The sequence below is a fragment of the Lissotriton helveticus genome, chromosome 5_1, assembly GCF_964261635.1.
Source record: "Lissotriton helveticus chromosome 5_1, aLisHel1.1, whole genome shotgun sequence".
Lineage (NCBI taxonomy): Eukaryota > Metazoa > Chordata > Amphibia > Caudata > Salamandridae > Lissotriton > Lissotriton helveticus.
Window position 1 is genome coordinate 397,225,796 of NC_136065.1, and position 15,607 is coordinate 397,241,402.

The 15,607-nt window shown below is 47.5% G+C and overlaps 1 protein-coding gene across 2 annotated transcripts in view; it reads left to right on the top strand.

Annotated features, from left to right (window-relative positions):
• PLEKHG5 (pleckstrin homology and RhoGEF domain containing G5) overlaps positions 1–15,607 on the top strand; it is a 565,287-nt gene that overhangs the window by 534,148 nt on the left and 15,532 nt on the right. For both annotated transcript variants that reach the window (XM_078642616.1, XM_078642617.1), the window contains 6 exons: positions 1,071–1,241; positions 2,930–3,025; positions 5,241–5,291; positions 12,800–12,949; positions 13,319–13,429; positions 14,864–15,013. In XM_078642616.1, the coding sequence (XP_078498742.1) occupies positions 1,071–1,241; positions 2,930–3,025; positions 5,241–5,291; positions 12,800–12,949; positions 13,319–13,429; positions 14,864–15,013 (729 nt within the window). The remainder of the gene's footprint in view (positions 1–1,070; positions 1,242–2,929; positions 3,026–5,240; positions 5,292–12,799; positions 12,950–13,318; positions 13,430–14,863; positions 15,014–15,607) is intronic.

Sequence of the window (15,607 nt, forward strand, 5' to 3'; positions counted from 1 at the left end):
GCCATTTTTTGTCACATTTTGGTCCATTGTGTCCTATAAAGGTTGACATTCTGTTCCACTGGAGGAGGACCTCATGCCCGTGATTGGGTGCAATGTCTTACTCTTTGCATTTGGAATGAATACTTTGGTGATGGGAGGATGTGCTTCACTATTAGCATATGTTCTCTAGGCTAAGTGATGAGATCCTCAGTGGTTAATCTGTGTGTGATTTAGCTGAAATTGTTACAAGTCAGAGCAGTTTTGCATTTTGTCTAAGTGGTACAGGACTGCCAGATCGATAGCACATTCGTGATAATTTGTATGCATGTGTGATGCTCTGTGCAATGGGTTCTATTGGCTTAATATTTATTTGTGGGTAATTCTGTTGGAATCAATACTACTGTCCATTCTCTGGGATTTCTAGAGCTTTTGTCCATTTTACCACAAAACAGAGTGCAACTCAACAGATAACTGAATCTGAAGTATGTGTCACAGATATCAGGATACGTCAAAGAGATTTAAGATCGAGGGTAGAATTCCCCATATATTATGGTGTTCTCATTGTAGATTCTCACAGGTGCTTATGGTTTGATTTTTGTAGAGGCTATAGGGTGCGATTGGCATTCCATACTGAAAGGTGTGCCTCATGGCGCATTCAAAAGCTATAAGTTATATATATTTGAAGATGGCATATGCAAAATCTGTGCACCTTGCACTTGGCTGTTTCCTTCCTAAAACTTTGAAAGCAGGAGAACATAAGTCTGATTTTAGACATGCTTTTTCCTAAAACCAGTCTTCGGGAGGAGTAAAATGTGCGCACAATACCCCTACAGACGTGCATTTTAAGATGGAAAATTAGAAGTTTAGGAAAAAGACCCGTACCTTAGTTCATCATAGGCAAGAAGAACTTATACATTGACACATATTGCTTTCTTGTTATTACTGATGTGGTAATTTGGCACCACAGGTTATTGGATGCAGTGTTTTGTTGATCCCAACATTTGGTCTTTTTTCACTTAGAAGGTGGTTCTTATTTTGTTGCATTGTTAGTTTTTGATCATTGCATGTGTGCATTTTCATGTCTCTTCCAGGAAATTGACAAGATGGAACAGCTAGAGGGCAAACTCCACGCCTACAGCATGTTTGGGCTTCCGAAGCTGCCACAACAGCTTTGCTTTGACCAGGATTCTTGGGAGGAAGAAGAGGATGACACCCACTTATGTCTTGAGGACAGTTGGCAAGAAATCATCAAGGCTCCCGAGGTAAGAAGACCATTCACAAATAGAGCAGTTAAGCACTCTTTTTTTTAATCTACTTTCCTCATTTAACATGCATATTTAAGAAGATTAGCTGAACAATTTAAATGTACAGGGCCCATCCCGAGAAACCGTCTGGCCTATTTGAAAACCAGGAGATCTTGCAACAATCTGGTTCATTTGAAAAATGGGTGGGACTAGAGGCGAGTCAGTCATACATTATGCAGAGCTTGCAAGGGATGTCTGTCCCAGTGCTATTCAATTTTTAGAGGTGGCACTTTCTCGCTTAATAGTGTTTGGTGGGTTACTTAAAGAGGTTTTGGGGCGATCAGCCATTGAAATGAGCCATGGTGGGGAAGGAGAGTGGAAGGTGGGAAGCTCGAGAGTAGGTCAACGGTGAATACCTGTGAAATCATCTTTTGTGTACAGGAGTCTCACCTCTTAACCTCCCTTGGTCTTTTTTTTATTTAAAAGAATGTTAATCTCCCAGAGATGACAGAAACACTCTTGTAACTTCTCTGTTCTGTTCCCCTGCTATTTGAAGGATCTTATATCCTGCACAGTGGGGCACATACACCTGATCTTAATTCAAATCCCTCGTCTATATGATGTTGCACAGCTTGTTCTGCAAATAGACATGGCGATGTCTAGGGAGAGGATCTACCATCCACTCCCTGTTCGAGGCAGTAAGGTTGTCTTGCTCAGTTTTGTACCAACGAAATCTACATATAATACAAGCCATTTACTTTTCTTAGCTTGTGACGCTTTCTTGTGTGTTCATCCCCAAAATATTGTTGCCTGTAGTCATTCCTATGGCCCTTTGAAAACCTCACTAGGCTCCTGCCTTTTGCCAGCCTGGTCTACTGGAGTGCAAGAACGGTCTCTGCAATTGGCGAGGGAAGCTATAAGCAACCCAGCAAGCCACTGGGGAACTCAGTGTATACATTATAGACACCAAAGGCCAGACTTAAAGCTGTGTAGTTAAGGAAATCTGATTTTGGAACGTCTGCCACATCCATCAGTGGATAATCTGCTGGTGCAATCATCCCGGCCATGGCTTTAGTACAGCAGAGGCCATTCCACGAACTGATCCTCCCAGGAGGAGATTTCTCCAGTGGAGATTTCAGCAGTACCGCCACCATCTAAATCTATATCACGCAACAGGTGTCTTAAAGTCTTGTTTCACAGCAACTGCAAAGCCACATTTCACTAAGAATATATAGTAAACACGAAGAAAAGGTAAAATCGTTGTTTCAATAACTGTATCTAGGCAGGATGTTATCACTGTCGACCCCCTTGCCTAGCTGTGAGCCTTTGTACTTTGACTCTTAGTCTGAAATTACGTTTTTTTTTTTTTTTTTAAAGAAGTAGCTTGACATACCTTTTGATGTTCTGAGCAGGAGAAACAATATAAAAGTGTTTTCAAAGGAGATCATGCCCCAGTCGCTAACTAGCAAAGTATTTTTATTTTCCAAAATCTGGTTTAGTTCTGATTTATTTTGTCTATCGAAGGTGACTTGCGTTTTGTAAATAGCTTCTGTACCCATGTTACAAGATTTAGGCCCTAGGTTATAATGACTTCAAATTTAGCCCATTTAACCATCTTAAGGTTACTGCTTCTGGCCGGGGATGGAAGATTGACAAGATTATCGCTAACTATTTGGCCATTACATCTACTTTTTTCTTTCTTGCAGACGTTGACTCGACGGCAGTGCCATCAACAAGAGGCTATCTGGGAGCTTTTACACACAGAGGCCACCTACATCAAGAAACTCAAAGTGATCACTGATGTGAGTTTGCACCCTCTTTAGGAACATTCGGAAGTAACACTATCACTGTGTACCACCTGTATGATCTGGGTATGATCTATAGCTGCGCTTTTAGGGAGTGTGTTGTCCAAACCTGCTTCACACGGCATATGTACATATGGGGAGAAGGAGGATCAAGGTGCAGAATTTGTGAAGCAGTCTTGAGTTCCTTATAGGTTATTGACCCCACCAAAACTTGGCAACTTAGCTCACTACTATGGGGACCTTCACTGTTTGATGTGAAGTTGAAGAACCCTGCCTTAATAAAATGCCCTGTGGTTCAGTGTGGGCGCCTCCATCTTGGGGGTCGAAATTCCTGTATGAAGTGCTATGGCACTGGCCCCACTTGACATATTTTGCATGTGATGGATTTGCTTGTTTCTATTCTAATTGGTATACTATATGGTTTTAAACATTTAGTGCCATTTTATAAGCCGTTAAAAGCTACATGACTAAGCAGGTCCTTTCACCAACGTTCCTCTTTCCCCAAATGCCGCTTATTTGCTGGCCAGGGAATACGGGAGAAACTGGAGAAACGGAGCAGAAAGACGCACAGACGGCTTCTCTGACAACAGCTTCACACAATATTTTGGCCTCCCATCTTGCCCTCTTTTGGAACGAAGAGTGCTGATTCTTCTTTGCAAATGGCGGCTGCATATACAGCTTTTAAAAAAAAATAAATAAAGGCTGTTCTGGGTATGAAGGCTAAACTCACTAAGTTCGAGCAAAGGGAGGACTCACTGTGCTGGGAATGAAGGTTGCACAGACTGCCACTCACACTCCTTCGCCCCACACACAAGAAAGAATTCTGCACATATTACATAGGGAAATTTGCTGTTATTCAAAAGTAGGCTGCGGGTTTGCCTATAGGGAAGAAAGCCACACACACTAAGAAGGCCACATACACTACTGTGGGAAAAGCCACACATAGTGCTGTGAGAATGAAGACAGCACAACTGACTCGGAACGGCCCCATAGAGCTTGGCGAAAGTAGCCATACATCTTTGGGAAAGAAGAGTACGTCTGTGAATGATGCAGAAACTATCAGTGAGACAGCTGTTTAAGCTCTCACCACACTGGAAGCACCATACCAGGAGCCATGGTATCACTGGACTGTAGACAGATGTGCTGCAATCAAAATAGCCAGGGCAGACTTTCCATATCTGTCCTCCCATGATATGGATTACTTTCGAACATCAAGAATGCTCCTACCCCCCTCCAGTTTAGTAAGATACCAAATCACACGTTTTCAAGGAACCTTTGGGAACCCTGTCTCTAAAACGCAACCATCTTGAACCATACCCCTCGGCTTCACCCGCTGTTCATCGCTCCATTGCGGCCTCGGTAGGTTCATGCTGTACCAGTACCTATGCCGCCATATGACCACTTATTTTAGACAAACACACCTTGTGGCTGGGTTAGGTGGCGAGCGCCCTAGCCTTAAGGCCAACTCCTCTCCCCACAACATTTCTGGCTCATTTTCTTCATTACATATCAGACGAGACGACACAACAGAAAATCAGATTCACAAGTTCAAACCTGTTAAATAACTTTAATGCCAGCCTAAGTCATAAATACTATCCTGCATCCACGATTAACGCACCCCCCTTTCACCCAAGAACACCCCAACTAAGCACCAGCATCAACCAAACCACAAACGCATTTATTCAGAAACTCCCCAATTCTTCCAAACATTGCCAACTCTTGCACCCCACTGGTGTCCCCTGGGCCTTTGGGCTGCATCTCTCATTACCGCCAGCATTGCATGGCTGCCTGTTGACCCTCCTATGCAGCTCATACTTCCAGGGGCCCTGGAAGATGACGCAGTTTGCACGAGACACCAGTGACGTCAGCGCATACCTCGGAGCGCGTGGGCCTCAGGTGCCCATTGTGGAGTGATTGCCTCTCATTACCTGATGTCGGCGCTGACCTTTATTAATAGCGGGAGCCGCGATCCGAGGCCAGGGTTGGGAAGCCTGGGCAGCCTTCCATGAATGAGCCCTTTTGTAGGGAGAAGGTGGTGGCTGTACAAACCGCTCAGGGGGCTGACAGCAGCGCGGATTAATCATCTTCGCGTTTCGAAAACATTGTGAATCTGCCGCTCGCGCCGCTGCGCCGCACGCGCCAAGAGCCTCGAGCTGACATGACGCGCCAGAGCCTCCCTTTAAAACACGCGCCTTCTGCTTTGTCTCCACAGCTGTTCCTTTGTTGCCTGCTAAACCTCCAGGAATCCGGGCTCTTGTGCGAGGTAAGTGCTCGTACGCACCTGCAGCTTCTTCTGTATTTCTGTGGTATAACACCCTTTAAGAATATTTCAAATCTGAAAAGGTGAAAAAAGTGACATTAAATAACATGCACATATTGAACACGAAGCCCTGCCTCCACGTTTTGTTCACAGCTAGCCCTGTGAGTTCTGTGGAATTTTGCTTCACTTACACTTACATTTCCTATATGGAAATCGCCAAACTTCTGTAGCTTTCGTGCAATTAATGGAGACCTTATCAATTGAAAATATACTGTCTTAAAAAGGTATTTTCGGTTCATGTGAACTGAAAGGGCATGTTTTGCATCTGAGTATTTCTCACTGTTTTTACATACACATAAGAGCATATTTTTTATTAGAAATTATCGCAAAAAATATAGGTTCTTCTGATTTAACATAACCATTTATTGTACTATTGTATACAGTTAGATGCCTCCCAGAGCCAGCAACCACAATCGATTATGTGAAATATACAAATGAGTTTTTATTCTCAAGTTTTAGACTCACAAATAAATATCTGATTTCTTTCATATTTTTATATGGGAAAGTATGTGAGGCGTTCTTTCACGTTTGTCTTATAGTGTCCATTTATATGCATTGAAAGTGTTTAATAGCACCCTTTCGCTTAAATTGCAATATTACATTTCAAAGGATATCATGTGACATTACTTCATCCCAGTAGGTTATTTATACACCGACTAAACAATAATTCTTTAAATGTCAAAGATGTGCAGCAAAATTAATTTTTTTAGCCAGTGTATGAATAGTGTACTGGGATGAAATACCATCACATGAGATCCCTAGCACAGGCTATTTTAAGAGCATTACTTTCTACCGAGAAATGTAAGATTGGAACTTAAACGAAAGTGTGCCTTAGTAAAGACAATGTAGCACAACATTTGATAGATTCCTTATGTAGCCAGGCCCCTACCTAGGTGACAAATTTGAACTCGTACATAATTGGAGCTCTTTTCTGTTAGAGTAATATTTGATTCCTACAAACATCATGAAACAAAAAGAAAGACCAAACATTCAAGTGATAAATGAGCTTTTAATTCATAGGCTCGAAAACACATTAAATCCTGCAAGAAAATTCGCGCAAGAAATCACTGTCCACACTTCTTCAAGGAGCAAGAAAGGCCACTTTATTTTAAGACAGGTGCATAATACATTTCTTGAACACATTCATTATTTATTTATATCATAAAATTCCAATCTACACATTATGCCTAAACTCCCTACCTAACAGAACCCGAAACTAACTCTTGACTAATACCCCCAGGATTACCCAACGAGCTACCCTTCAGGATGGCCAACCCGCTCCAGGCTGCCCACCCCACTAGCCAAAACCGCCTCCTAAAAGAACAAAGACACCTGTCCTAAAAGTGGCAAGGCCCGAAGACCAGAGCGGCGCCTAGAGCACCGTCAAGTAAAAACCTAACTAAGGAATAAAGGGAGGGAGGGTGGGGCAAAAAGAACCTCCCTTCCCTTGCCTCCCTCTAACGCCGTGCCCAACCGCCAGCCTGACTTCCCTTTAATACCTCCCCCCAATCAACCCCACCTGCTTAACTGATTCTCGCGCGAACACGCCCAGGGAGAGACCAGCTCGCGCCTGGCTCTCCCTGGGTCCCCCCTCGCGCAAGAAATCACTGTCCACACTTCTTCAAGGAGCAAGAAAGGCCACTTTATTTTAAGACAGGTGCATAATACATTTCTTGAACACATTCATTATTTATTTATATCATAAAATTCCAATCTACACATTATGCCTAAACTCCCTACCTAACAGAACCCGAAACTAACTCTTGACTAATACCCCCAGGATTACCCAACGAGCTACCCTTCAGGATGGCCAACCCGCTCCAGGCTGCCACCCCACTAGCCAAAACCGCCACCCAGGAAAACCTTTAGCGTTTTCCTGCCCCACCCAAAGAAGGAAGGGAAGGAGCACCCCACAACTGCACCTGAAGAACTGTGGCAAGTAAATCTCTAAGCTCCAGAAGGAAAAAAGAACTGCCTAATGCAGATAGATGGACCCCGTCCACACAGAATACATACTTCCCCGAAATATTCCCATTATGATGAGCCAACTGTATATACATAAATGATGACAAAACGTCGTATTGTTCTCTTCACATTGCGTCCTGCCTTCTCCATGGCGGAATAGCTCCTTGCCCCAGTCCATCGCAATCGAGGCACGAACTCCGTCCATATCACCATGGTGCTCACCCATGTGCTCTTGAGGACTACGAGATCATGATACATGAACTGTAGCAAGGTCAAACCTGATAGAGAAACTAAGTCAAATTCACCAACATGCAGCACAAGTAGACCCGAAGGGCCCCCCCCAACCCTGTGAAACCATAGAAGCCAAAGCAGGAAAATACCGCCCAAACGCATGCCCCCTGCGCCATGCCAGGAGACTTCAAGTGTCAGACTGCTGAAACCAAGAGATCTCCCACAAAGCTGACGCGCAGCGACTATAGCAGCCATTTTAACAAAAGAGCGCCCAGGATCCACACCCCTTTATTTATCCAGCGACTGGGGCCAAAGACCTAGGGGAAAAAGAGAGGTCCGGCAAAGCAAAGGCGGACTACTTTCTCCAACAAAACCTTGCGGAGGACAGCTAACACTGAGAAACAAAGAAGGGACCGCCATCAGTATGACAAAAACTTTGTCCCCGAGATATGGCGAGGAGAAGACACAAAAACCTCCCAGTCCCCCACAGGCAGCATGCATACACACCGCTGCTACCCAGAAACACCCCACCTACCCCTCCCCATCTGATCAGTGTGGGGCATACTCGGCCAAAGGCGTACCCAGACATGGTCCCCCCACCACCTCGCCGTGGACCCTTCCCCACTCAACCCCTCAAACCCAGCAGATCAGAGGCCCGAAATGCCCTGAAGAATACCCACACAAAGCACAAACGAAATTTCTGTGGCACTCCCAAGCATCATAGCAGCACACCTCCCAGTGCGATAAAAGCAAATGAATCAACAAAGGGGCACCGGCCGCCGTAGCTTCCAACCACCAGCCCGGAGCCTACCCACCCTTTCAGAACTGTACGAAACAATACCCCCCCCAACCGAAAACCCTCCCCCACCAAAGCTGACCATAAAAGACACCCCTGCCAACCGAAATCATCGTGAGGGAAAGGCCTTAGGTCGCTAAACGTAAAACAAACCGCAATAAAAATTGTGCATCAGCTAACCCAGCCCTGACCGTACCTGCCATCCCCACCAAACTGCAAAAAACTCAGGCCAGGCCTTCAAAGAAATCCGCCGTGCAGAGGCAGCTACGGAATGTGCTACCAAAATGGCGGACCCTCAATTCCCAAAGTCCCATACGTACCGTGGAATTGCCGTTAGTGCCAGATCCGCCCCGGGAGCCCACTCGCGGAATACGGACCCTTGCAAGCGAGATAAAGAATCAGCGACACAACTAATGGCTCCCGGAGCATGCCGAGCTCCAAGGCAATATGCAGTTGAGAAACACCGCAACACGAGCCGCACAGGAGCTGTAGCACACGCAATTCGCGGGCTCTTTGTTGGTGAACAAGGGCAACTACCGCTATATTGGCCACATGAAACAATACGGCGCGAATCTGAATTCCCCCCCCCCCCCAGATACACAGAGCAACCCACAACGGGAAGAGTTCCAAAAAACGCAATGCTGCGACCGTATCCTTACCCGCGCACTGGCCAGCCAGCCGCGCACCAACGACCTTCCCAATATGCCGAAGCCATGAGCTCCTTATGCATCCGTGAAAAAGCTGCCACCTGCCACACCATGTCCTCATCCGCAAAAAACAAGGACACGCCACTGACATCTTGCAGGAAACGCAACCAGATAGTCAAATCAGCACGGACAGCAGTTGTAAGGCGCACACGAATGAAGAGGAATGCCGGCGCCTGACATCGAGGCCCAGATGTCGACAAAAAACGTCCTACCCGCCCGAACGACCCAACAAGCAAAATTGAGGCACCCCAAAAGTTTCCGTACGTTCCGCCGCCCACTTTGTGGACTCCCAACACCAAGCGTATGAAATCAGCCATCTCCCGCACGGTAGCAGCAGGCAAGCGCAGCAGCATAGTCGCGGTATCAATCGCAATCCCGAAGAAATTCAGAGATGTACAGGGACCTTCAGCCGTAACCGCATGGGTAATACTTTATGAACATAAAAACATCCCCCAAAATGCATACCAAAGAGACCCAACAAAAACCACTGAGGGATATGAAGGAGCCGGAAAGCCGACTGATGTCACTCTTTGCCAGCAAAAACCCCCAACGCCTGCCCTGCGAACGAGCCGTAAGGCGTCATCCCCTGAAGCATAGGGCACGGTTGAGGCAGCTGGGTCAATGAATTCGGTGACGGATGCACCCTCCAGGCCAGGACCGACGATGGAGGAGGTGAAAACTCCCCCATCACCTTTTGGGGACCGCCCCCCAGTGGAGAGACGATCCAATCAGAGAGAGGACAACTCAGAAAAAGGACCTGCAAACCGATCCCTCAGCAACCAACTTCTGCTGCACAAACCTGAGAGCACTCCCTCACCGACCGCAGATTGTCAGACCACCACCCCACCCGGAGACCCTGATAACCAAACCGAAACCCAACCCTGAAAAAACCCAGAACAAAATCGCAGCAGCCTCAAAGTCAGGATAGTCCACCAACCGCAGAATCAGAATGTGCTGCTCACTAGGAGTAGGAGCCCTCATGTGCAAAGTGCGGAGGTTGTCACCTACCCCCTGAACCCCTCCCCCGTCCTGCAACCCGCAGTCCGTGAAAACACTGTGTGAGAGCATGCCGCCCCCCCCCCCACACTGCACACACTCGTGGCAATCGTTTTGGCAGGATACTATCCTCCGTAACCATGTTTGGAACAGCCACGCCATCCCCAAACTGTAGAAAATCTTCCCCCGTAGGTTGCATAGTAGAAACATTCAAAACCACGGCCGCTCAAGCCGCAGTGTCAGAGCGACTCGCTCACCAACAATCCCATCCCCCGCACCAATTAATCTTATACTCTTAGCAGGGAGACTCTCCCTTGCTGCGTGACAAGTTTATTATTTTTTTTTTTTTTTTTACAGCCACCCCATCCCCAACTGTAGAAACATCCCTTGTAGATTGCACATCAGAAACAGTCAAAAACTCACAGGCCGCTCAAGCCCCGTTGCCAGAGCGACTCGCTCACCAAGAACCCCATCCCCTGTACCAAAACGATGTGGTACTCGTAACAGGGAGACTCTCCCTAGGGTTCCACACGGACCATCTTTACCTCCCGGCAACTGTGCCGACTTCCGCTGAACCATCCAGTTAGCTAGCCCACTCCCCCTGTGTCACTTACCGCCGCGTGGTCCCACATGACTCCTGCAAAAATACGAGAAACAGGGGGTTGCCCCAGCCCACCCCTCTGGGCCCGTGCTGCCAAAAGCCCAATTACCTTACCCCGAAAACTCCCCACCTACCAATTCATCATCTTGTACATCCAAATAGAAATCTTCCCAGAAAAATGAAAAAACTTTTGCCCTGCCACTTGGCAGCGCCCCATCAACAATTCCCCCATCAGAAAACTGCCAGTCAACATCATGAAAGCTCCGCGCGCGCAGAAAACTTCCAGAAGAGAGATCCGCTCCAGATCCCTCTCCCGTGATCCCACCACTGGAAACAGCCGTAGGGACAGCTCCCAAGCCCGAAGAAACAGTCCTCAGCCGCTCAGCCGGAGGAACAGCTCGAAAACTGCGGCCGCTCAAACCAGACCGAAAAAACTGCAAAAACTACCTCCCCCCCACAGAGGCAAGGGAAACACCCCAAGAGGACCCAGCAACCGGCGCCAACCCAGGGGCACCACCCAACCCGGGCGCCGAACCCACCCCGGGGGGCGGCAGGCATCGCGCGGCGAGCCGGGAACAACACCGGGCTGGTGACAGAGGACGCCCACCATGGCCAGAGGCTGGAGGGAAAAGGGGGGGGGGGCAGCGGAACCAGAAACCATGAGCCAGGGGGGGGGGCTGCGGGGGGGGGTGGGGGAGGGGGGGGGGGAAAGAGAAGTACAGCAAAAAAAGGGGGTGGGGCAATTCTGGGCAGCCCTGGGCCAAATTGCTGGGGTAAAATGAAGGAGGGCTTGGCCCAAGCACAGGGGTGAAGCGAGGCGGCAGGAAGCGCTGCCCATTCACCCAAATGGGGCGAAGCCCCGCCTGACAAACCAGGCACTGAAGGGTGAGGGGCCCCCGGCGAGAGGAGCATGAACATGTGTCCCGGTGAGGCACGTAGGGCCGAAAATTCCGCCCCCGCCGGGCCCCCAGCAACAACAGGAGACTTCCTGGTCCCGACAGGAGGGGACCCAAACATACGCGGGGCCTGCCGGCCCACGGAGCGACCCCGCCCACCCCCCGGGCGCCCCACACAATTCAGCAACTCACAAAGGCAAAGGCCTACCTGCTGGCGGGCGCCCGGGTCGCCGGCGGGGTCTCCGAGTCCGCAGGAACCTGGGCCGGCATCTGGAAAGCCGCCGGCATGGCGGCCCCTCCGCCGCCTTCGTCGTCCATGTCAAGCGACACCAGCAGCCGCCGCCCGCGGCCCGCCCTCAGCAGCCTTGCGAGAGGGGGGGGGGGAGAAAGGGGCCGGCCGAACCAACCCACGCCTACCGCCGGCACTCCCAGGCAACCTGAGGTCCTAACACCCGGCGTCGTAAAGCGCCCGGACAGCCCGCCCGACCTCCGCCGCCTCCTCCATGGCCCCCCTGACGGAGAACAGTAAGCGGGCGGGGCAAAAGGAACCTCCCTTCCCTTGCCTCCCTCTAACGCCGTGCCCAACCGCCAGCCTGACTTCCCTTTAATACCTCCCCCCAATCAACCCCACCTGCTTAACTGATTCTCGCGCGAACACGCCCAGGGAGAGACCAGCTCGCGCCTGGCTCTCCCTGGGTCCCCCCATCTTAAATGTGCCCCATAGCTGATTGATGCACTACATCTTTCTGACTATTTTAGTAGTTTAGATGTTAAAGATGTTTAGATTCTTATAGGAACTAGACCATGAATGAGACTGGCTCAGGCAGTAGAATATTTTAGGGTTATTGTAAAATTTGTCTTTTTATTTAAAATATAAAGTTGACAGTTGTGCTGTTGCCTCTTGAGTGAAGACTCAACTACGGATTGTGCCAGGATGACAGACCAGGTGGTAATTGAGTCTAGTTTTTTATTGCAAATAAACGTTTTAGATAATGTTTTGTAATTCCCGTGATTAATAATAATAATACATAATTCATTTCACCATATCATTGGATTTGGGTTAATGCCAGCAGATCATCAGTAAAAATATTAGTCATAATATCAGCTCAGCCAGAGGATGTAAGCGGATATTGGTGATGCATTCCTGTATCTTGCTTTGGTGAGGGCCAAGCGGGAGCAGTGAGATGTGTATTCATGTCACCCCTGATCATATGCACTGTCACATGATAACCGTACTCCGCGGGCTCGCTTCATTGCAGGTGGAACCAGTGAGGCTATTCAGCAATGTTCAGGAGATCATCCAACTGCACAAGTCACTCTGGAGCAACGTCATGGTGCCGGTGCTGGAGAACGCCAGGAAGGGGAGGACTCTTCTGAACCCTGTAGATTTCCTCAAAGGATTCAAAATGGTGAGGTGTCCACCAATTCTAAATTCAGAAACACATATATATGTTACACGGGAGTCGGGAAGGATTAATTTATAAAACTGGCAGAATGGAAAGAAAGAAAAAAGTACTCTGTTGAAGAAGGTATGCAGGGCCTAGTAAGAGGAGAGGAACACAAGTACTGGTCAACAGAAACATTCTTTAATACATTTGCCTAGGCTGGAGCATATAAAGCAATGTGTATATACCTGCATACAGTGTTATTGCAAGAAAACCTAATATTAAATCTCTATATATTTGTTAGGCCAATTTATCTGTTGTTTTATGTTAGAATTTGAGAAATGTTACGTAAGAATTTAGCTTACCTTTTGCTTGTGTCACCATCCCCTACAGTTTGGAACCCTTTTCAAGCCATACATTCGGTACTGCATGGAGGAAGAGGGGTGCATGGAATACATGAGGAATCTTTTGAGGGAAAATGATCTCTTCCGAGTTTACGTAGCTGTAAGTATATATATCATTGTCAACAATCCATATTCAAGAGTAACCATAATAATAGATGGGGATGTCCTGTGTACTTAAAATTGAATAATTCCACCACAAAATGTTTACTAACATGCTTATTTTAGTCTGTGCTATGGGCCAAAAAATACTAAATTTCTTAACTTACTCAAATTGCCAATTTCGAGGAATCTTTAGTATACGAGAAAGTAAAAGTGCAGGTGGAAGAATTGTCAGTAAAAAGTAAACAATAAAAGATAGCTATCAAATCACTATGGGGCCTATTAGGATGTTGGTTGGAGTTTCCTCTGACCGACACCGTGGCGGTAACGGGACCGACTGACCTCGGGTCGGCTGTCCTGACCTCCCATGTGCGGTCGCATTCTCCCATTTCTCTATGGGAGCTCGTATTATGGCCATAAGCAGACCATAAAACATAATCCTATAGAGAAATTAGATATTCTGTTAATCCTTGCACCTCATGGCAGGGACCTCAAGGTGCCTGCCACAAGGTGCAGGGATTAACAGGGGTGCACCATAGGTGCCCACTCTGCTCCACACCAGAGGACGCAAGGGAAAGGGGGCCCGGCTAGGTTCTTCCAAACACACTTTCCGACAGGTTTTCCATGTCGGAAAGCCCAACATGGGAGCCTGCCGGAAACCGTGCATCGTAATCTGGACGCCGTAAAATGCCCATATGGATTATGGGCCTGTTCCGACTGGACGATGGGCTCCTTGAGCCCATTGGAAGCCAGCCGGAATGACCAGCCGGTTTCAATTCTGACCGGCTGTATTGTAATCAGCTAGTCAGAATTGAAACCGACTATGCCGGTCATAAAGCCCCTGACCTATGGTAAGAGATTTTACGCCCGACCTCGTAATAGACCCCTTAGTGTTGATGAGAACTGTTTTTAAGATGAATGATGTGCCCCACAAGAAAGCTGAGTGAACAAAGCTATGTAAACAAGTGTCATTCCACCAAAATCACAGGCAAAAATAAAATGACATCGTAGACTCCTAACTATTTCCCCAACCTTGACATCACTTGTGGGGACCTCGCAGAACGTTTTACCGAATGATAGCACATAGTGACATCACATGACCTTTGATGCTGCTAACATCACAAGAAGTCACATCATGGCAATGAGTGAAGAAACCCTACGTCACTTGCAAAAATAAATAAAATAACTGCAAAATCTCCTGAAACATAACCATTTAACAAACTATTGTTCTAATGCTAGAAAAGCTAAAAATGTACTTCAAAAGTAAATTAAAATTAAATCAGATATTTCAGATCAGTTCATGTGGGTCGTTAGCAGCATATGACGCAACTTTCAGGAAATTGTGGAAACTGGGATGCTGCAGGTGAAAAGTAAAATGATCCCTGTTGAATTAACATTAACAGTATTGTGTAATCTTGGCATTGCTGTCTTTCAGTGGGCAGAGAAGCACAAGCAGTGCAACCGCTTGAAACTGAACGATATGCTGGTGAAACCTCACCAACGTCTCACCAAATATCCCCTTCTGCTCAAGTCAATACTGAAGAAAACTGACGATTCCCAAGTGCGGGAGGCCATCCACATCATGGTAAGCAGGCATTGTTATTTTATTCATATTTTATTTTTTTATGTGTTTGCTGTATTGCTCATTATGCTTGCAATTTGGCATGTGGAAGGATTTTCAGAACTTTAGGCACGATAGGAAATTTTCCTACTGGACTGCCTTCATCACCTTATCTTGTAATATGCGACTACAAGGTGGAGGTGCATAAGATATTGCCTTACTCTGCCTAGTCAAAGGGAGCAGTCACAGATAACAGGCAACAAATCGCCATCATTGATCAGCCCACCTGCCATAGGCCATTGTGCAACATGATTGGTGCACAGTGATTTTCACTTGAAGGAGCTCCGGTAAGGGGAGGTATCACAAGGTTGGAGGTGACCAAGGTGTGCTCAGTGAAGGGCCGCTGGTTTCACTTTCGGCACCGAATGGTTTTTTCCGGTGAGGGCTGGGCCCCAGGATTAGGGTCTTTCTTTGAGAGAGCAGGTGGGGAAGGTGACGGACTTGTGAGCCCGGGTCACCTTTGTGGCGGTAGAAAGACCTTGGAACAGTACAATTGACCGACGGAATGGACGGGAGTCCGCCTTGCGTACTCCCTAGGCCAGCACTGAGGGGGGAGAC